Below are 22063 nucleotides of genomic sequence, written 5' to 3'. Positions count from 1 at the left end.
AACTACTGAGCCTGCATGCCACAAATACTGAAGCCCATGCGCCTAGAGCCCACGCTCCGCAATGAGAAGCTCGTGCGTCGCAACGAAGAGTAGCCCCCACTCGCCGCAACTAGAGAAAGCCTGAGTGCAGCAACGAAGACCCAACACAGCCAAAAATTAAAAAAAAAAACAAAACTCTGTAAGTATTAAAATGATCAACATTTATCCCACTCAGAACTGTTATTTTAAAAAATCCAGGGCTTCCCTGGTGGCGCAGTGGTTGAGAATCTGCCTGCCAATGCAGGAGACATGGGTTCGAGCCCTGGTCTGGGAGGATCCCACATGCCACGGAGCAACTGGGCCCGTGAGCCACAATTGCTGAGCCTGCGCGTCTGGAGCCTGTGCTCCGCAACGGGAGAGGCCGCGACAGTGAGAGGTCTGCGCACCGCGATGAAGAGTGGCCCCCGCTCGCCGCAACTAGGGGGAGCCCTGGCACAGAAACGAAGACCCAACACAGCCAAAAATAAATAAATAAATTAATTTAAAAAAAAAAAAAAGGAAAAGAATAGCTTTAAAAAAAAAATCCATTAAAAGTCAAATGATAAATGGGAAATTACATAAAAGCTGTTTACAAATAAAGACAAACAATGAAAAGGGAATTCACATAAGAAAAAAATGTCCAATAAACATAAAAATTTAAACCTCACTGATGAGTATTTTTATTTTTATATTTATTTTTAAAATTTATTTTTATTTTATTTTTTAAAAAATTTATTTATTTATTTATTTATGGCTGTGCTGGGTCTTCGTTTCTGTGCGAGGGCTTTCTCTAGTTGTGGCAAGTGGGGGCCACTCTTCATTGCAGTGCGCGGGCCTCTCACTATCGCGGCCTCTCTTGTTGCAGAGCACAGGCTCCAGACGCGCAGGCTCAGTAATTGTGGCTCACGGGCCCAGCTGCTCCGCGGCATGTGGGATCTTCCCAGACCAGGGCTCGAACCCGTGTCCCCTGCATTGGCAGGCAGATTCTCAACCACTGCGCCACCAGGGAAGCCCTGATGAGTATTTTTAAAAGAAAATTAAAACCAGTCACCATGTATCATCAAATGGGAAAAATAAGTTTTCACCGTCACACCCACTTTTGGCAACTGTGTTGGAAAACTGGGACATTTCTGGAAGGCATCTGGCAATGCATGGTGGAAGACTTAAAACAAGGCACACTCTTTGACTCAGCAGTTCCCTAGAATTTATCCTAAAGAATCATCATGGATGACAACAGAAATTTAATTAAAAACACTAGCATCACAGGACAGTTTATAAAAGCAAAAAATTGGGATCAAACTAAAATTCCTTAAGTAGGGGAATCAATTAAGTTATGGAAAATCCAAACGATAGGATACAAATAGCAGTTACAATTATCAGTATTTAAATACAAGCTCTGCTAATTTGTAGCTGTATAGCTCAGGGAAAGCTAATTACTCTCTCTGCACCTCAGTTTCCCTGTAAAAAATGAGTCTGTTGTGAGGATTAAATTAGTAAACATACCTAAAGCACTTAGTATAGCACTGACACATAATAATAACAAAAAAAAATTTTTTTTAACAGAAGAGGGACTTCCCTGGTGGCACAGTGGATGAAACTCCATGTTCCCAATGCAAGGGGCCCAGGTTCAATCCCTGGTCAGGGAACTAGATCCCACATGCATGCCGCAACTAACAGTTCACATGCCACAACTAAGGAGCCCGCTTGCTGCAACTAAGGAACCCACGTGCCGCAACTAAGGAGCCCTGGAACTGTGACTAAGCAGCATGCCTGCTGCAACTAAGACCAGGAGCAACCAAATAAATAAATTAATAGTTAATTAATTAATTTTTTAAAAACCCAGAAAAACATTGTAGCCTAATATCCTGGAAAGAAGTTAATGATAAATTAAACAAAAAAAGATTACAAATCAGTATATATACAATATTTTTCCAAAATAAGTATATCTCATATACATAAATTTCCAAAAATAAAGACTAGAAGGATATAAAACAAAATAAAAATAGTACATCTCTTTTTTTTGGGGGGGGGTTATTTATTTATTTATTTATTTATTTATTTATGGCTGTGTTGGGTCTTCGTTTCTGTGCGAGGGCTTTCTCTAGTTGCGGCAAGTGGGGGCCACTCTTCATCGCGGTGCGCAGGCCTCTCATTATCGCAGCCTCTCTTGTTGCGGAGCACAGGCTCCAGACGTGCAGGCTCAGTAATTGTGGCTCACGGGCTTAGTTGCTCCGTGGCATGTGGGATCTTCCCAGACCAGGGCTCGAACCCGTGTGCCCTGCATTGGCAGGCAGATTCTCAACCACTGCGCCACCAGGGAAGCCCTAGTACATCTCTTTGAATAACAGGATTACAGGTTATTTTTCTTATTTTTGTCTGAATTTAAATTTCTTTCAATAACAAATATGTGCTACTTTTATGAAAGGTAAAAACTATCATCTCTATCAAAATTAAAACAAAAAACTGTCATATTTTTGCTCCAGTTGATAATGAGTCCATCCCAAATTAGCAGGGTAATGGGGTAAAGAATCAGAATGATAGACATTTCTCTTTATAGCCTTTATTACTGCACAATACAAACTCAGTCTCTGTTTTACAAACCTTACACACAAATGGCAAAACAATTAAAAGATTTTTATTCCCCAAAGCTATTTTATTCCAGTTTCCCCTCTTTATGCAGAGGGATTATCTAGATTCTCCATGTCATCCTTAGCCTTTAATTTAGAAAGGCTGTCACAAAAGTGAACTGGCCATATGAGGAAAACAGTGCAAAGAACCAACTAAGTTCTCATTGTCCTCCTTCCTGAGGGAAGAATGCCTGGCTGGCAGTGGTGAAATAGGGCAATTATAACGTCTTCGTTTTTTGTAACAGCTGAGGACAAGCCCCAGTGGTGGACAGACTGCCTTGTCACATGAGCCTTTTGGGGTCTATTTTCTCTAGGTGAACCAGAGGTTTCAGCTGCTCTGCAAAGTTCCTCATGTCATCAGACACCACGTCCTGCCCAGCTGGTGCAACAACACTTAGTTCCACAAGGTAGGAAAGTGACAAGGCCTCAGTGTTGTCTGTGTTCCCTGGTGTCAAGATGCGGAAGATCTTGTACACCACGATCTTCATGATGCCCTTACGGAACAGGTGTCCCCTGGCAACAAACTCATGGTCCATGCGGAAGCCCATTTCCATCAGGAAGTCAGTAAGGTTCTCAGATGTTGCAATGTCCACGCAGTTACGCACCAGGGCATGGCGGTTCTTGTCTCCCATTTCTGGCTGTCCCAGGTAGCGCAGATGCCAGGGTGCCCCTGCCCTATCCATAGAGCGTCGAGCCCTTAGAACAAACGGACTGGCCTGCTGGCCCTTAAGGAGGAATACCATCTCATGGTCAAGGAAAGTCTCAGGTTCCATGTTGTCACACAAACCACGAAGGCGGTGGATGAGGCTTTCCAAGCTGTGATCTAAAACACTTCCTGAAGAAGGAAAAAAGTACCATTGAGTCCCATCTTTCATTCTGGGTAATGGAAATAGTAAAAGATTGAAAAAACTTAAATGAAAAATCAGAACAGTTTAGTGCAGTGTTTTGTAAAGCACAGGCCCAGTATATGAGATTTTAGAGGGGTTATACTGCCAAGATGTTATATAACAAGTTAATCCCTTTTCAATTTTTTGCATTGTCTTATTTGGTACTAGAATAGTTAGGCCTTCTCTAACAATGCTAATCTCCAGCAGGCTTTGGGCTTTAACAGGCAACAGTATCTACCTAGAATAATAATACTGTTTTGTCATTTATTTAAAAAATTATCTTCTAGGGGCTTCCCTGGTGGCTCAGTGGTTAAGAATCTGCCTGCCAATGCAGAGGACACGGGTTCGAGCCCTGGTCCGGGAAGATCCCACATGCCGTGGAGCAACTAAGCCCGTGTGCCACAACTACTGAGCCTGCGCTCTAGAGCCCACGAGCCACAACTACCGAGCCCACGTGCCACAACTACTGAAGCCCGCGCGCCCTAGAGCCCGTGCTCCGCAGCAAGAGAAGCCACCGCAGTGAGAAGCCTGCACACAGCAACGAAGAGTAGCCCCCGCTCGCTGCAACTAGAGAAAGCCCGCGCAGCAACGAAGACCCAATGCAGCCAAAAATAAATAAAATAAATTTTAAAAAAATTATCTTCTAGTCTCAGAAAATAAAAGTTTTCCATTGATAGAAAAAATATAACATTTCCTTTTTATGTAATATATTTAAGTAAAAGAGAATGAACTGCTTCAGAGAAATACACTGTCCTTTGTTCTCATTCTTCCTCCTGGCAGCATTTCACATGGTTGTTATATTATACCCATTTTGAAATCTATTCTTCCCTTGGCCCCTGGGACACAAATCTCTCTTGGTTCTTCACCTAACTCACTAACCATTCCTTATAAGTCACCTTTGCTGGGTCTTCATCTTCCCAAAATATTGGAGGATCCTAAGACTCAATCCTGGTCTTCGTCTCTATCAACAATCTCTTCCTCCCTCAGTGACCTAATTCAGCCCTATGGTTTTAAGTATCATTTATGCTCTGGGGACTACCATATTTATATCTCATGAACTACAGACTCATACATCCAACTGTCTACCTAACTTCTCCACTTGGATGCCTAAGACATCTTCATCTTAACATGTTCAATATCAACCTGTTGATTTTTCCTCCACAATCTTACTCCTCCTGCAGTTTTCCCCCTCACAGTAAATGGCAACTCTCTGCTTCCAGCTGCCCAACCAAACACTACATAATCAGCTCTGACTCCTTTCTTTCTCCCACATCCTACATCCACTCTGCATTTTTAAAATATGTGCAGAATCCAGTTCACTCAATCATTTCCACCTAGTCCAAGTCTCCTTCATTTCTTGCTTGGTCTTTGCAGTACCCTGCTTCTATCCTTGCTTTTTTCTTCTCTCCTCCATACAACAGCCAGCTGGTTTTTAGGCCATAAGGCAGATAATGACACTTCTCTGCTCAGAACCCTCCAATGGCTTCCCACGTCACTCAGAATAAATCCCAAATTCTTTTTTTTTTTTTTTTTTTTAAAGATTTATTTATTGATTGATTCATTACTATGTTGGGTCTTCGTTTCTGTGCTAGGGTTTCCTGTAGTTGCGGCAAGCGGGGGCTACTCTTCATCGCGGTGCGCGGGCCTCTCACTATTGCGGCCTCTCTTGTTGCGGAGCCCAGGCTCCAGACGCGCAGGCTCAGTAGTTGTGGCTCACGGGCCTAGTTGCTCCGCGGCATGTGGGATCTTCCCAGACCAGGGCGCGAACCCGTGTCCCCTGCATTAGCAGGCAGATTCTCAACCGCTGCGCCACCAGGGAAGCCCCAATCCCAAATTCTTTACCACGGTCTACAAGGCCCTATAAATTGTGGTCTCTGCTACCTGATGTTGATCATTTCCTTCTACTATCTCCCAGATCACTCTCTCCAACCACAGTGATTTTCCTGCTGTTTTCTAAAAATGCCAAGTGTTTGACAATGTATTTCTCTTCAGAGCCCCTTCCCTTAGTCCCTATGCTTAGAATGTTCTTCTCTCAGATACCTGCATATCTCACCCCATCACTTTGTTCAGATCTTTGCTCAAATGTCACTTTATCAGAGATGTCTTTTCTCATTGCCCTAAATAAAATAGCATTATCTCCCTCCAATCTCTTTCCACTTCCCTGCTTTACTTTTTAGCATTAGCACCTCAATTTTTTAGTCATCTTTCAATATATCAATTAGGTATTGACTTTTTAACATCTTTCTTCCTCTACTGCTGATACTTACTCCAATGCTAGGAACATATTCATTATTGACTAAATCTGTTAAAGTAAATAAAAATATACTACTGTAACTATGGTAAGTATTGACAGTGGGACTCAAATGACTACATTTTTGGAAATGGGTAGTGTTGGAGGGAAAGCAACAGATCAGGTCCCTGTAATCATAGGACAGATGACGATGGGAGCAGGGAATGGGTCCTGCTTTGGATACGTTGTGTCCTACATTCAGGACAGTGTCAGACATGTGTTTTTTCATACTTCAAACATTTAAGGAGCTTTGTAAGTGCTGGTTCCTTCAACATATACTTACTGAATACTGTGCCAGGCACCATGCTAGGAAGTAGGGGGTCCAGCCCTCACAGTGATTACAGTTTAGTGGGGGAAACAAAAAATATGTAAGTAAACAATTAAACAGAAATACAGGGAGATAAAAGGGAGATGGGAGAGAGGAACTGATGGGGTTGGAGAAGAGGAGACCTCTCTGAGGGCTTGGAGTAGTCAGAGAAGGTCTCTCAAAGGGAAGGACAACTGAGCTGAGGGCTGAGGGATAAAAATAAAATGGCACTTTGAAGGGCTGGAACAAAGTATAAGGGCAGAGGAATCAAGTGCAAAGGCCCAGAGGTAGGAAAGGGCCTGGGGAATGCAAAGAAATGAAGGGATATCAGTGTGGCTGAAGTGTGGTAAGCAAGATGGAAGATGATAATGAACTGAGGATTTGGGATGGGCCAAAGCACACAGGTCTTATGTACAGCTCATGCTAAAGGCTGTATTCTATTCTAAGGCCATTGGGAAGCTATTAGCTCCGCACAACAGGGAAAGAGATGACTGAATTTACATTTTAAAAAGATCATTCCAGTTAAACTGGTATAGACTCTTCAACAAGACACTGTCATGGGAAAAAAAGTGGGAATGAGGGGAGACTGGTCCAAGTTAAAAGATGCTTAAGAGACACAGTTATCAAATGCAATGCATGAAACGTGATTATATCCTGGATACAAAACACATTTTGAGGGCAAGATGGGGGAAACTTTTGAATATGGACTAGACATTAGATGATATTAAAAATACATTATTGATTTTTTTATTTTTATTTTTTTTTATTTTTTATTTATGGCTGTGTTGGGTCTTCGTTTCTGTGCGAGGGCTTTCTCTAGTTGTGGCAAGCGGGGGCCACTCTTCATCGCGGTGCGCAGGCCTCTCACTATTGCGGCCTCTCTTGTTGTGGAGCACAGGTTCCAGATGCGCAGGCTCAGTAATTGTGGCTCACGGACCCAGCCGCTCTGCGGCATGTGGGATCTTCCCAGACCAGGGCTCGAACCCGTGTCCTCTGCATTGGCAGGCGGATTCTCAACCACTGCGCCACCAGGGAAGCCCCACATTATTGATTTTTTAGATAATAATGATGGTATTGGGATTATGAAGGAAAATATCCTTGTTTTTTATTTTTTAGAGATGCATACTGGAAATGTTTTGGGGTAAAGTGTTATGAGATGTGAAACTGTTGTTTTTTTAAAAAAATTGTTTGGCTGCAAGGCATGTGGGAGCTTAGCTCCCCAACCAGGGATTGGACCCGTACCCCCTGAAGTGGAAGCGTGGAGTCTTAACCACTGGACCACCAGGGAAGTCCCTGAAACTGTCTTTAAAAACAGCAAAAAAAAAAAGAGAAAGCAAATATGGCAAAATGACAGAAACTGAAATCTAGATGACAGAAATGGAGTGTTCATTATATTAGTCTCTACTTTCTTTATGTTTGAATATTTTTAATACTAAAACAATTTTTTAAAAGACTACTAGCTGTTGTGTGAGAAGAGAAAGACAATCAAAAGTGGAAGCAATGAAAAAAAAAGTGGAAGAAATGTAATAAGTACAGGGTTACTAAAATAGTTCAGGCAAAGGATGATAAACCAGGGTGTGGTACTGCAGGTTTAGAAAAGACTTATTTCACACATATTTTGGAAGTAAAAATGAATAGGATTAGAAATGGACTACATGTGGGGGTAAAGTAAAAAATGGACATTGACTCCTGAATGCATGGCTCAAGCAACTGGTGAATGACAGTGGCACTAACTGAGATGGGAAAGACGGAAGGAGGCGCAGCTTGAGGAGTGAAAATTAACAACCCTATTTTGTTCACAGTAAGTTACTAAATGGATGATCTGAATTAAAGTCTAAACTCTTGCACTAAACATTGTATGACCTCCTGAAAATCATTACCCTCTCTGGGTCTTGAGTTTTCTCATCTGGGAAAGTTACTTCACTTCTATTTCCTGATCTATAAAATGAAGCTAGTAACAGTATCATAGAATTACCATATGATCCATTAATCTCACTTCTGGGTATTTATCTGAGAGAATTCGAAGCAGGATCTTGAAGAGATATTTGCACACCCGCGTTCACTGAGCATTATCCACGGTAACCAAGAGGTGGAAACAACCCAAATGTCTGACAGATGAATGGATAAAGAAAATGTGGTACATACATACAATGGAACATTATTCAGCCTTTAAAAAGGAGATCCTGGGGCTTCCCTGGTGGCGCAGTGGTTGAGAATCTGCCTGCTAATGCAGGGGACACGGGTTCGAGCCCTGGTCTGGGAAGATCCCACATGCCGCGGAGCAACTAGGCCCGTGAGCCACAACTACTGAGCCTGCGCGTCTGGAGCCTGTGCTCCGGAACAAGAGAGGCCGCGATAGTGAGAGGCCCGCGCACTGCGATGAAGCGTGGCCCCCGCTTGCTGCAAATGGAGAAAGCCCTAGCACAGAAACGAAGACCCAACATAGCAATCAATCAATCAATAAAAAATAAATAAATTAATTAATTAATTAAAAAAAAAAAGGAGATCCTGTCACATGCTACAATATGGGTTAACATAGAGGACATTATACTAAGTGAAATCAGCCAGTGATAAAACGACAAATACTGTAATGTTCCACTCATATGAGGTTATCTAAAGTAGTCAAAATTAGAAACAGAAAGTAGAAAGGTTGTTGCCAAGGGCTGCAGGGAGGGGAAAGGAGGAATTAGTGTTTAACGGGAACAGAATTTCAATTCTGCAAGATGAAAAAGTTCCAGAGATCGGCTATACAACAATGTGAAATACTTAACACTACTGAACTATATGCTTAAAAATGTTTAATATGGTGAATTTAATGTTATGTATTTGTGACCATAATTAAGGGTAAATTGAAAAAAAAAAAAAGGTGCCAGAAATTATGCAGGCTGCCTTTGTAGAACAGCTTCTCATCTCCGCGGAAGCTGAACAGAAAAGAGGAAAACAAGCTCCCTGGTTCACTCACCCTGCAGCAGGTACTCCATCATGTTAATGGTGCCCCCGGTGACAGGCATCATGGTGACTGGAGGCGCCTCCATGTTACCTGTTTAAGTTGAAAACGACAGAACCGGACTCGGAGTCCCCCGTCAAGTAAAGCACAGGATACACCTAGAGAAGAGTTATACTTGTTAATACATCAGAGAGGTGGAGAGACGCCAGATCTGCTTGGGTCATTGGCCTTGACATGAAAAGATTCATTCATCCATCCATTCAAAACTTTTTGAGTAACTGCTATAGGCCAGTTTCAGGAACTGATGATACAGAAATACACAAAGGAGGCTTGATCATGGAGTTACAGCATAATCTTTTAGTCTCAAGGTCTAAAATCTCTAACCGTTTTCTGTGCAATAACTAAGTCTCTCACCCTGGAACTCAATGTCTTCCTTCTAAAACGGGGCCAACGATATTTAACCCCCAAGGCTTTGTTGCTCAGACGACAAAATGGACCTGCAATAATAGATGGATTGAAAGGTGACTTAAAGAATCTTGTCTACCGTTCAATTTATAGATGAGGATATTGAGACTTGGGGAGGAGCCCAAGGACACACAGTAGGTCGGTGGCAGAACCCAGACCAGACTAAAATCTATGCGTTCCACCTCTCTGAATCAAACGCCTTTTAAAGCTGGCCAGGCGGAAGTTCTTTTGATTGATGGTTTAGATCCTCTTAAGCCAGCATCAACGCGTGCCCACTTACACCAAAAACACACCTCAGCGCGCGTTCTAGCCTCTTCTCACAAAGCGAGGAACTGTATCCACCCGAGCACCTCTGAGCTTTTTAGCGACAATTAGCCCCCAGCCCTAAACTTGAAGACCCCGGGAAAAGGCGAGACTTCCGTCTCCTCTTCCCACTTCCGGCAAAAAGCTTTCGTCGCTCGAACTGCCAACACCACCACTCCGCGACGTAAGGGTGCCGAGAGGGCATAAAAATCCCCTCTGCTGTCCGGCAAGCAGAAGCGCATGCGCAAACTGCGATGCTTCGGGAAAGCTGGCGGCTTTCTTTAGAGCGTTCGTCTGGGAGTTACAGGGAGCCTTGACGTCATAGGCCGTCCTCCAGGAAAATATTTATTTTTTTCTGGTGTGACGACCTGGAGATGTTTTTGTCCAGGAAATCTCTTGAACTGACAGGGAGAAAAGAGAGCTTGGGGAAGAGAGCTGCAGAAAAAGAGAAGAGATTGTTGTAAAACAAAACTTCTTTTGGTTGGGTACGTGAAGATAAAAAGGAAAGACACCTTTTACTGCTTAGCAGACTGTTCTGAACAATTGGGGAGCTCAGTAATACATTTAGTATTTGTTCACTGTTCTGTGTTTATTTTACCTCAATTTAAAAATATTGGGAGGTAAGTAAATTCAATGAATATTTATTGAACGCTGCTTATGTTCAAGCATATAAAATGCAGGCAAAGAGTGAGCTAGAGTGAGGTGATTGAGGCACTGTCCTGGACCGAAAAAATTTAAGGGGGTACCAAAAAACTCAGTAACAAATAAAAAATTTTTAATGCACAATATTTTACACATTTAATGCAAAAAAAAATCCTTAATGAACAAAGTGTCAGAAATTTAAAGTTGATCTTCATAGCAGCCCTATGACCCAAGTATAATTACGGTAATTTTATAGATGGCGAAACTTAGGCAACAAAATGTAAAATAACACCAGAGGGAGTTGAGAGGCTGGGATACAAATTTAAGCCGCTGACTTCAGAACCCATGCTCTTAATTTCTACACTATACAGCCCCTTCTAACTCCAGTTCCCCTGCTGTAACCCACACTATCTCCCACTCATTCACAATTTTGAAAACATTCCTATAACATTTGCCCAAATTATAGCTGGCATTTGAAAAGTAGCATTAAATTAAATTAAAAAAATAATAATGGGTAAGAAATGGGCAAACAATATGGTAAAACTTGGACAAGGCTTAGGAGTTATAGGGATGGGTTTCTGTGATAAGGATGTGAGGCCTGGAGCTTAGGATGGAACTCACTTCTGTCTTTTGCCACTACCCAGCTGTGCAACCTTGGGCAATGCACTTCCCCTCTCTGAGCCTCAGCTTCCTTTTTTATAAAATAGAGTTAAAAATAGTACTTTCTAAGAGGGAGGTTGCAAAAATAAAATGAGATATTTATGAAACACTTAGCATAGTTCCTGGCTTATTGTAGGCAATCAATAAATGGTAGCTATTATTATTCCACTTTATATTTCTCATTTGAGCAAGCATATTCTATCTTATTGAATATATTTTGTGCATGTCTCATCTCCCTAGATAGATTATAAACATCTTGAAGGGAGGAATCATGTATTTTCTTTATATATATGTGTATCTTAGCTCAGGCTGCTATAACAAAATATCATAAACAAGGTGGCTTATAAACAACAGAAATTTATTTTTCACAGTTCTGGAGGCTGGAAGTCTGAGATTGGGGTGCCAACATGGTTGGGTTCTGGTGAGAGCCCTTTTTTGGGTTGCAGGTTGCCAACTTCTGGTATCCTCACATGGTGAAAACCAGAGCAAAGCAAACTCCCTCAGGACTCTTATAAGAGCACTAATCCCATTTACGAGGGCACTTCCCTCTTGACCTCATCTAACCCTAACCACTCCCAAAGGCCCTACCTCCTAATACTGTCACATTGGGGAGTAGGGTTTCAACGTAAGGATTTGGCAGGGGGACACAAACATTCTATAACAATGTATTTTACATGTAGTGGGTGTTCAGAAATTTTGTTGAACACATCACGATAACTACCAATTATTGAACAGTTAATATACACAACTTTATATGTGTGTAAATATGTCAAATACTGCTAAAAGGTAGATATTACCATCTCCACTTTACAGAGGAGGAAAAAGAGGTTCAGAGAGGTAAAAAGATTTTGCCCAAAGCCAAATGGCCAGCAAATGGCAGAACTCAGATTCAAATTCAGTTCTTTCATTCAGAAACCTATCTCTTTACCATGCTACCTTCTGAATTCATGGGCTCTTTCTCCACAGTTAAGCTCCCCAATTATTACAATTAGTGGCAACAAAGGAGGAGAGAAGTCCATACATTGTTTCCTAACCCATCACTAGGCTGGGCTCAAAGGAGTAAGACTAACTCTTGGCCAGTCTTCATCAGAACTGCAGACCATCACCATGGATTGTAGCACACACTCAGCTTTCTAGAATGGCCTGATAGAAATTACATAGATCTACCCCTGTGTTATCTGCAATGCTAGGATATCAACCTTAGTGTTACAAACTAGTGTTTCCCCAGGAATGGCTGCTTCCTATATGCATAGCCCTTTGGAAAAGGTATAACTGTTTCTTTTCAACCTAATTGTCTCCAGCATCCTCATAAGTTCATGCTATTCCTCCACTCAGAGTAAAAGCCAAAGCCCTCATTATGCCTACACGATCCGCCCTCATCACCTGTTACCTCTCTGACCATCTCCATCTGTGCCTGCCCCCGCCCCATCTACTCTGCTCTTACTAGAACATGTCAAGGATGCTCCCATCTTAATTGTTGTGCAGTCTGCCTGGAGCTCTCCTTTCCACTGAACTGCAGGATTCACTCCCTTGTTTCCTTTTGGTCTCTGTTCAAATCTTTATTAGGGGGGCCTTCCGTGATCACGTATTTCAAATTGTAATCCACTATCTGCCCTGTCTTCCCCCATACCCTGCTGTATTTTTCTTCACAACACATTTGACTAGGTGACACACTGCCTGCTTACCAGTTTACAGCCACGAGCACTTGAAATGTGGCTTGTTCAAACTGAGATAAGCTATCAGTGTAAGATACACACTGGATTTTGAAGACTTACTATGAAAAAAATGTGAAATATCTTGATAATTTTATATATTGATTACAGGTTGAAATGATATTTTGATAGCTAGGGTTTAATAAAATATTAAATATTATTAAATTTAATTTCACCTGTTTCTCATTATTTTTTAAAATGGGGCTAGTATATGAAAAACTGCATATGTGGCTCACATTACATTCTGTTGAACAGCACTGCTATGGGATCTAGATTTGAAGGTATGGCTTTAGAGCCAGACAGATCTAGGTTTGAATCCTGGCTACTGCTTATGTGGCCCTAGGCAAGTTATTTAAACTCTTAGGCCTTCGGCAGTGCCTGGCACATACTGTATGTTGTTGGTATGCAATGAATCAGAGTTATCATGAGGAGAATGGTTTAGGAACTGGGAAATATTTAATTTGGAAAAGACTTGGACGTGTGGAACATAACATCTACCTTAAAGTATATAAAATTACAACAAAGCCAGGGGAAGAGGAGGGGAGAGGAATAGTTTACATTTATTGAGCATCAGGTGCCAGATACTTTGTACATATTTATCTCATTTAAACCTCACAACAATGGTACTTGAGGGAACAGAAACCCAGATCTGTCTGCCTCCAGAGATTTTGCTTACAGTCCTAAGCCACTCTGCATCCTAAGAAAAATTTAACGAATTTTGTGTAGTTCCAGAGGACAGGACTGGAAATGCTGGGTAGAAGTCATAGGGAGACAGATTTTGGCTCCATGTAAGGGACAATTGGTCATTGTGATGATGTCTAGTAATGGAAAGGACTGCTTAGATGAGAAGTAAACTCCTTTCCAGTGGAAATATTGAAGCAGAGATTATGGTAGAAAGAATTCTTGCCTGGAGTGGGAGATTGAACTGTTATATCGCCTCGATTCTTGAACACTAGCCACTCTTAAGCCACAGCATTTACTTAAAAACAGAGTTCCAGGCAGCTGAGAAACACCTCCGTATACACGTACATATGTATTATAAGACAAAGCCTGATAAACATGGACACAAAGTACATCTTAGTGTTGAAAAAATATGGTACTTGAAACTTACAATTTCATAATTCATAGAGACACCTAGCCTTAGTAATTCTTCACCTTTGGATTTTTTTCCTATTATGAAAACCCCAACATCATTATTAATAGTAACCATCATGAGCAAACACCCAATGACAAATAATAAATAATACAATTCTGGCTCTTAAGGAGCTTGGTTTGCAGAGAGACATGTAAAACACTCCAGGTTATTTTGTGCCTAGTATTCTTCATTGGCTGCTGACTCAAGGGTTCACCTTCCTACCCCACCCTCATACGACAGGCAGCATCAGCCATTTCATCCTCTTAATCTCAAGGCGGAGACCTAAGAAAGTCTGTTGCAAAAGGGTAATTGGCCTATTTACTTGCTCCTTTCCACTTAGCCAGCCAACCCAACCCCAGCCTCTGGTTGACCAGGTGTCGAGGTGCCTCAAGGGGATAGGTTATAATAGTTAATGTATTACACATATCCATAAAAGATTAAAGATTAGCTCTATTTTAGCTGAACTGTAACTGTCTGTTTGGGTTTCTCCCCTCTCAGGTCTGTCTGGGGAAGTCAGTGTTGTTTTCTATCTGAGGATAATTAACCCACTGGGTCTCGAATTTCCTAGACAGAGGCCCTTGAACAGCTCGCTTTTAGCGTGGGCTTACTGGGTACCGTACCAGGCTCTGGGGTAAGCACTTTCTGTGAATCCGGATCACTCATTTACTCCTCACACCAGCCTTCTGAAGCAGGTGGTGTTCTTCCAGTCTCATAGCTGCAAGAATTGTGAGTCTGCCGTGTGGTATCTTTGGAAGTAAAAGGTTTTGTTTCTGGTCCCCTAAGATTCATCATCATTAACCCCTTCTTTAGGTCAGAGGATCATATGCCATCATATACACTATCAACTCAAACCTTTCCTGGGGGAACACTGTGTACAGCCCAGAGGAGATAAAGAAGCCCAAGGGAGCTCCATGGAGAAGCAAAGGGGCCTGGGTTAACACACTAGTGCTTAGCATTTAAGATGGGCCTTGGTGTCAGGCTACTTGGGTTAAAATCCTATCCCGGTCTAGCCATGTAAGCTTGGGCGATGTACTTTGCCGCTGTGAGGCTCATGTTCTCATTTCTCCAATGGGGAGAAACTAGTACTTCCCTTTAAGGTTGTCATGAGAATGGACTGATACACTTGGCAAATAGCAAGTATTAATAATAATTTTAACTATTCCGATTATGATTGTGGGATTCGGACTCTATTAAACATGGGTTAAAAACAAATAAACATGGGTCATATCTGGACTCAGCTGCATACTGGTGTGTGGCCTTGAGCCAGTCACTTAATTTCTCTAAGTTTGTTTCTTAATCTGTAAAACAGGGAGATGATCCACTTGACAGGATTGCTGTGAAGAGTACAGATGGCACATACAACGTGCTGAGCGTGTAATAAATATTTTCAGACAATGCCTTCAAATAGTTTGGTTGAGGAGGCAGGGCATAAACATTAAAAAGGGGACAATTGAAAATTTTAAGGAGAATTGACATGTCTCTATATGGACATAGCAAGGCAAGCTGTGGCATACAGTTTAGTCAATACTTATTATGGGTGTACCACAAGCCGGGTGGGCATTGTACTGGGCTCTCAGAATATGAGTATATGCAAAACAACCTAAATCCATACCCCGACAGAGCCTACATTTTAGTGATAAAACATTACATACCATGAAAAATGGTTACAAAAGAAATAATGTGAAAAATACTTATGTTGTCAACTAAAAAAAGGCAGTTACAAAATCCTACGTGTGATATGATTTTAACTATATAGTCTCCAAAGCATCCATGCACAGAGGAAAAAAACAAAAACACTCTAATGCTAAGAATAATTGGTTTTGGTTAATGAGACCAGAGATTATTTTTCCCTCCATTTGTCCCTGTTTTCCCAATTTTTTTTTTTTTTTTTTTGCTTTAAAAAACAATATGTTTTATTACTACCAGGAGTGGCCTGCATGGGGTGGTGGGTGCACTGGGCTCAGGGTATGTGTTTGCTGTGAGGGGCAGATGATAATTGGGAGGCTGAAGGAAAGGGAGTGAGGCTGGAGGCCAGGCCCAAAGGCTCCTCCGATTTACTTCTGGGAAGAGGTAGACTTAATAAAGGAGTCATGGCAAGCTAGGGCCAGGCCGCCAATAAGATTAAGAAATTCTTGGAAATCTAGCTGTCCATCAGAGTTGAGGTCCAGCTTCTTCATCATGCGGTCAAGGTCACCAGGGTCCTTCTGGTTCTTTGTGAAGGCACCCAGCTCTGTATTCATGAAGATAAGGAACTCGGCCTTGGAGAGTTTGCTGTTGTTACCGTCCCTTCCAGCATGCCTTTGGAAAACAGCAATCAGAGGCTCGATGCACCGTTCAGTCTCTGTAGGGCTGGATATTTTTGCCATGTTTGGAGAGGAGCGAAGCACGGGGCTGCGAGCGAAGAGCGGCGAGGCGTGAACTCCCCAATTTTTGATGAGCGTGTGTTACTTAAAAAGAAAAAAAGCTTTAAACTAACCAAACGTCCATCAATAGGTAAATGGATAAACAAATTGGGATATATTCATACAACACAATAGTATTCAGCAATTAAAAAAAAAAGAACAAAGTACTGATAGACAAATCTAAAAACATTCTGAGTGAAAGAAGCCAGGCACAAAAGAATATATAATTGTGATTCCATTTATAAGATATCCTGAAACAGACAAAACTAATCTATAGTGAAATAAATGAGATCTCTGCTTGCCTGGATTAAGGAACGGGAAGGATTGATTGCAAAGAGATACAAGGGAACTTTTTTGGAATATGGAAATATTCTATATCTTAACTGTGGTGGCAGTTACTGAGGTGTGTATATTTGTCAAAACGCATCAGGCTGTACATTTAAATGGGTGCATTCGAATTGTATGTATATCTATCGCAATAAAATTGATTAAAATAATGAACAAAATTTCGTTTTTTTTCTGGTTACAAGAGCATTTCCTGCTTATTGTGAGAAGTTCTAATATTTTAGAAAAAAGTTCAAATATTTAGGAAAAAGTTACTTTCTCCATTTTGAGAAATTGGAAAGTCACAGCAACTCTAACCACAGGGTTTGTACACAGTAAATTTTGGTAAATCAAAAAAACAGAGTAGGAGAGAGAATTAACCCCATGAGGAAGCAAAGAAGAGTGAATAGAATGTTACACCCAGTAAGAACAACAGAAATCCAGGAGAAGCCCTGCTGGAGGATGAGGCCGTCAGGGGTGACAAGACAGGTGTGTGACCCCTATGACACGCCCCCACAGGTGGGAAGGAAGTGAGAATGGAGGTCAGAATAGGTGAACTGATAAGGAATTGTGTGTCACTGGCTTTTCTACTTGCTCTTAGGGTTCTGTCTTCCCATTCCCTTGGGGGAAAGAGTGAGACTGTGGCAATGACAAAAATCATGATGGCAGAGAAAAGCTGAGAATAAATGAAGGAGGAAGTGGGCACAGGGTCCTTGGTAATGACCAAGTCAACCAGGGAGCTAATTCCCAAGGACATTGTTGTCCTTCCTGCTTGGCCAGTATCGTTGATTGATTCCCCCATTTGTCCTTCGTGAATAGACTTGTATTAGTCAGCAATTACGCACCAAGAACCCATAGAAAGTCCCACCTTGGTATTCTTTGTGGATGCAAAAATGGTGGAACACTCAGGTCCCAGTCCCCACTAGAGTGGGAAAAAGAAAACTAGTAATGACTCCTAATAGTTCACATGTGCACAGCAGTGTAAAGTTCACTAAGTATTTTTCATTCATTTCAGTCCAGTCTCCCACCATCAGGCGTAAGAGGTAAGAGGAGGGGCAGTGCGGCAAAGGAGAAAGAGGCAGACATACCCCACCTAGGCTGAGATGCCAACTCCACCTCCTATAAGCCGATGACCTCAAGCAGTGACATCCTCTCCTATGGCCACTATGAAGATAAAGAGACATGTACATGACACACCTAGCACAGTGGTATGTACTGTGACTGGATTGCTGGTACTGTGGTCATCCCAATTTTACCGATGTGGACATGGCTCAATGGAAGTCATGAAAAAATTGTAAGCAAGAGCTGAAACTTTCTGAGAAATCTCCAAGTTGGAAGACTCCTTCACCACTGTTGTCTGTTCTTCCCCCAGAATGGGCTGTTCAGGAAAGAGACCATGCCCAAAGGGAAAGACCTGCTGACATGAAAGCATAGGATCATAGACTTAAAAGTGATCAACTCCAGGAATTCCCAGTGGTTAGGACTCAGTGCTTTCACTGCCAGGGCCCAGGTTCGATCCCTGGTCAGGGAACTAAGATCCTGTAAGCCGAGTGGTGCAACCAAAACAGAAAAAGTGATCAGCTCCCTCTCCCCGACCCCACAGAATGGATGGGGAAACCAAGGCCCATCGAGCAGAAGGGACTTGCCTAAATGAGTCAGCATAGAATGTCAATCCCTGAACAGTGGCCAGACTTTACTCTTGCTATTTCCTTCTGAACCCAAGCTCTCTAGTCCTACAGATTTGGGGTCGATTCTTTATTTTTATTTTAAATATATATAGTTTTTGATGTATATATGTCTTTTTTAAAGTCTTTATTGAGTTTGTTACAGTATTGCTTCTATTTTATGTTTTGGTTTTTTGGCTTCGGGGCATGTGGGATCTTAGCTCCTCGACCAGGGATGGAACCTGCACCCCCTGCATTGGAAGGCGAAATCTCATCGACTCGGACCACCAGGGAAGTCCCTGGGGTCTATTCTTGACCCTGCACTAACTAGCTGTGGGTTGTAACATCTCTGATGCTCAGTACCTGCATTTGTAAAATGAAATAATAGCATCTCATTGGTTTGCTATAAATATTAAATTATATGGTGCATGTCGAGTGCACAATAATTTAAACATGTATACATTTCCCATTTTACAGATGAGGAACTGAGGCTTGTTGAAACTTCCCTTGGTTCAGGATTGTACCTAAGGTCAAAGAGTGAGCCTAGAAGACACTGAAGAAACCTCTGGGTGAGGACTGGGGGTGCACAGGCTGAGCCAAGCTCTCCTTGCCCCTGTCAGTGGGAGCCACCCTTCTGTCCAGGAGCTCAAGAAGACACTAGCCATCCACGGTGACCTTCCCTGCCTCTGAGGCCTCGGTGCATAAACAGGTTGTGAAACAACCTGGGCAGTGACTCAGCCGGGGGCCTGTTCTGCTGGTCAGTGCAGACAGGCTGGGGCTGTTTGGTTGAGCCTTGAAAGGACATCGTGTCTGACAAACATGTTGCTTGTCAAAGCCCTGATGATGGTGTCAAGCACAGACTGTGAACTCTGGTCCCTGAGGCATCACAGATGACTGAACTGGGGTGCTTGAGTTGTAGACAACATCTCCTGGTTGTTACTCTGGTCTAACAACCACCCAGGGCCAATGTCATGAAGAGGGGAATGTGTTAGAGGCTGGGGAGCCCCTATTTCTCAAGAGGCAGCTTGACATTTTGGCCAGGGTCTGAGCTTTTGGTGTCCACATTATGCAGACCTGAGTTCAGATTCTGACCCTGTTGCCTATTGTCCTTGTGACCTTGGACAGATGGCTTACCCTCGCTAGGTTTCAATGTACTTATTCTATGTAATGCCCACCTCACAAAATTGTCTTTTCAAGATAAAAGGTGTAAATTTCCTGAAACATGGAAAACACTCCATAAGTTGTTGTTAGGATCCTGTGCCCAAATCTGCCTCTTTCTCCACTTCAAACTGAAATTGCCCCCCCGGAGCTAAGGGTTTACACTGTAGTGGCACTTTTCCACTCAGCCAGAAGTGGTGAAAAAGCAATCGGTATCACTCTCACAGATACATGCCCAAGGGCAGTTGTATCATTTCTATTCTATTGATTACTGAATTTACTTCCTAATATTAGAAGAGAAAGAGACATTTTTTTTCTTTTCTTTTCTTTTTTTTTTTTTTGAGAAAGAGACATTTTTAACCAAGGGGTGTGGTAGGTCCAAAATTGGTCCCCAAAGACATGCAGATCCTAATCTCTGGAACCTGTGAATGTTACCATATATAGCCAAAGAGACTTTGTAGATGTGATTAAGTTAAGGATACTGAGATGGAGAGATTATCCAGGTATGCCATAAATGTAATCACAAGTATCCTTATGAGAGGGAGATAGAGGAATATTTGACTGCAAAAGAGGAGTAGGCAATGTGATGACAAAAGCAGAGATTGGAGTGATGTGACAGCAAGTCAAAGAATTCAAGCTGCCCCCAGAAGCTGGAAGAGGCAAGGAATGAATTTTTCCCTGGAGCCTCCAAAAGAAATCAGCTCTGCCAAACCTTGATTTTAGCCCCATAAGACTCATCATTTCTGACTTCTGGCTCCCAGAGCTGTAAAAGAGTACATTTCTCTTGTTTTAAGTCACTAAATTTGTGGTCATTTGTTAGAATTGCATTAGGAAGCTAATCCAAGGCTGTGGTTGTCTTACTAATTATAAAAATGAATACTTGTGGTATATACCCACACAATGGAATACTATTTGACAATAAAAAGGAACAAAGTATTGATACATGCTACAATGTGGATGAACCTTGAAAACATTATGCTAAGTGAAAGAAGCTGATCACAAAGGACTACATATTGTATGGTTCCATTTATATGAAATAATCAGAATAGGCACATCTAGAGGGACAGAAATTATATCAGTGGTTGCTTAGGACTGGGAGGATGTGAGGCTTGGTGGGTGATGGCTAAGAGATGATGCAGGGTTTTTTGTGGGGGGAGTAGTGAAAATGTTCTAAAATTTATTGTGGTGACTATTGCACAACTCTGTGAACATACTGAAAACCATTGAATTGTACACTCGTATGGTATGTGAATTGTACCTCAGTAAAATTGTTCAAAAATAATACTAAGGGCTTCCCTGGTGGTGCAGTGGTTGAGAATCTGCCTGCCAATGCAGGGGACATGGGTTCGGGCCCTGGTCTGGGAAGATCCCACATGCCGTGGAGCAACTAGGCCCGTGAGCCACAACTACTGAGCCTGCGCGTCTGGAGCCTGTGCTCCGCAACAAGAGAGGCCGCGATAGTGAGAGGCCCGCGCACCGCGATGAAGAGTGGCCCCCGCTTGCCACAACTAGAGAAAGCCCTCGCACAGAAACGAAGACCCAACACAGCCATAAATAAATAAATTAATAAATTAAAAATTAAAAAAAAAATACTAAGAGCTAACATTTATTGAACTCTTGCCAGACATTGTGGTATAGTTTAAGAGCCTTCTCATTTAATACTGGAATAATAATAATATAATAACTAACCTTAGCACTGGCTACAGGCCAGGCACTATTTTAAAGTATTTTACAGAGATTAACTCCTTTAATCCCCATATCAACCCAATAATTTAGATACTATTATTACCCCAATTTAAGATAAGAAGACTGAGGTACTGAGAGGTTAAATAACTTGCCCAAGGTCACACAGCTTGTAAGTGGTAGAATCACGATTTCATCCCAAGTCAACGGACTCCTGAGCCGGAGATCTTAATAATTTTGTTTGCCTGCAGTCGCGCTTGCACCATGGGACTGGCCCCTAGACTGGCTGATTGGATCTAAGGAACTTTCTATTTCCTACCTCCAGTCCTTTGCACTGCTCAGCTGCACTTCTTGTATCTTCATAATTGACTTCCCTTTTGAGCCTAAAGCTTAGCAGATTTCTGTTACTTACACTCAAAAGGGCCCTGATTCAGAAAAGGGCAAATTCCAACCACACCAGGGCAGAGCAGGGCCTTCCAGTGGACTTGGTGAGCCCAGAGCATGTTTTACTGACCCTGGCACCTGGGGGCCCCCAGAGACTACGTGCTGGAGAAAAGACTAAGCGCTTCAGCCCCTCCCAGGCCAGCAGCTCAGCAGTCTTTGCTGCATGTGTTCCAGTGTGTAAAGGCCCAGTGAATATTTTTTAATTAAAAATAACTTGTGGGGTTTTAAAAAAAGGTACTATTACTGAAGTTCATTTACAGGCAATAGAATACTGTAACTAACATCCTGGCCTCTGAACTCTGGAAAACAGTTTGGCAGTTTCTTAAAAACTAAGTACACAATCACTATACAACCCAGCAATTGCAAACCTGTACATTTATCCCAGAGAAATGAAA

General features: G+C 42.1%; 2 protein-coding genes across 3 annotated transcripts; both read right to left on the bottom strand.

Moving 5' to 3' along the window:
- Positions 1-2571: 2571 nt before the first annotated feature.
- Positions 2572-9999, bottom strand: MED18 (mediator complex subunit 18). 2 transcript variants are annotated; one of them, XM_007170520.2, is made up of 3 exons: positions 9835-9999; positions 9092-9234; positions 2572-3480 (listed from the first exon to the last, which is right to left on the bottom strand). In XM_007170520.2, the coding sequence occupies exons 2-3, from the start codon at positions 9162-9164 to the stop codon at positions 2927-2929; spliced, it is 627 nt and encodes a 208-aa protein (XP_007170582.1). In that variant the 5' UTR covers positions 9165-9234; positions 9835-9999; the 3' UTR covers positions 2572-2926. The 2 variants fall into 2 exon arrangements, with proteins under 2 accessions (XP_007170582.1, XP_057391960.1); XM_057535977.1 differs by lacking the exon at positions 9835-9999 and adding an exon at positions 9491-9733.
- A 5698-nt stretch (positions 10000-15697) lies between these two features.
- LOC102999958 (protein S100-A11-like) lies at positions 15698-21603 on the bottom strand. Its single transcript, XM_057556790.1, has 2 exons — positions 21544-21603; positions 15698-16440 (listed from the first exon to the last, which is right to left on the bottom strand). Exon 2 carries the CDS (start codon positions 16357-16359, stop codon positions 16048-16050), a length of 312 nt encoding a protein of 103 aa, XP_057412773.1. The 5' UTR covers positions 16360-16440; positions 21544-21603; the 3' UTR covers positions 15698-16047.
- Positions 21604-22063: the final 460 nt, after the last annotated feature.

This window comes from Balaenoptera acutorostrata, chromosome 1, assembly GCF_949987535.1.
Source record: "Balaenoptera acutorostrata chromosome 1, mBalAcu1.1, whole genome shotgun sequence".
Taxonomy (NCBI): domain Eukaryota; kingdom Metazoa; phylum Chordata; class Mammalia; order Artiodactyla; family Balaenopteridae; genus Balaenoptera; species Balaenoptera acutorostrata.
This window is presented reverse-complemented; position numbering and strand designations above follow the sequence as displayed.

Coding starts and splice junctions, on each gene's coding strand:
- MED18 (XM_007170520.2), bottom strand. CDS start 9,164: ATGGAGGCGCCTCCAGTCACCATGATGCCTGTCACCGGGGGCACCATT. Junction 3,481..9,091: donor GATGGAGTACCTGCTGCAGG/GTGAGTGAACCA, acceptor TTCCTTCTTCAG/GAAGTGTTTTAGATCACAGC.
- LOC102999958 (XM_057556790.1), bottom strand. CDS start 16,359: ATGGCAAAAATATCCAGCCCTACAGAGACTGAACGGTGCATCGAGCCT.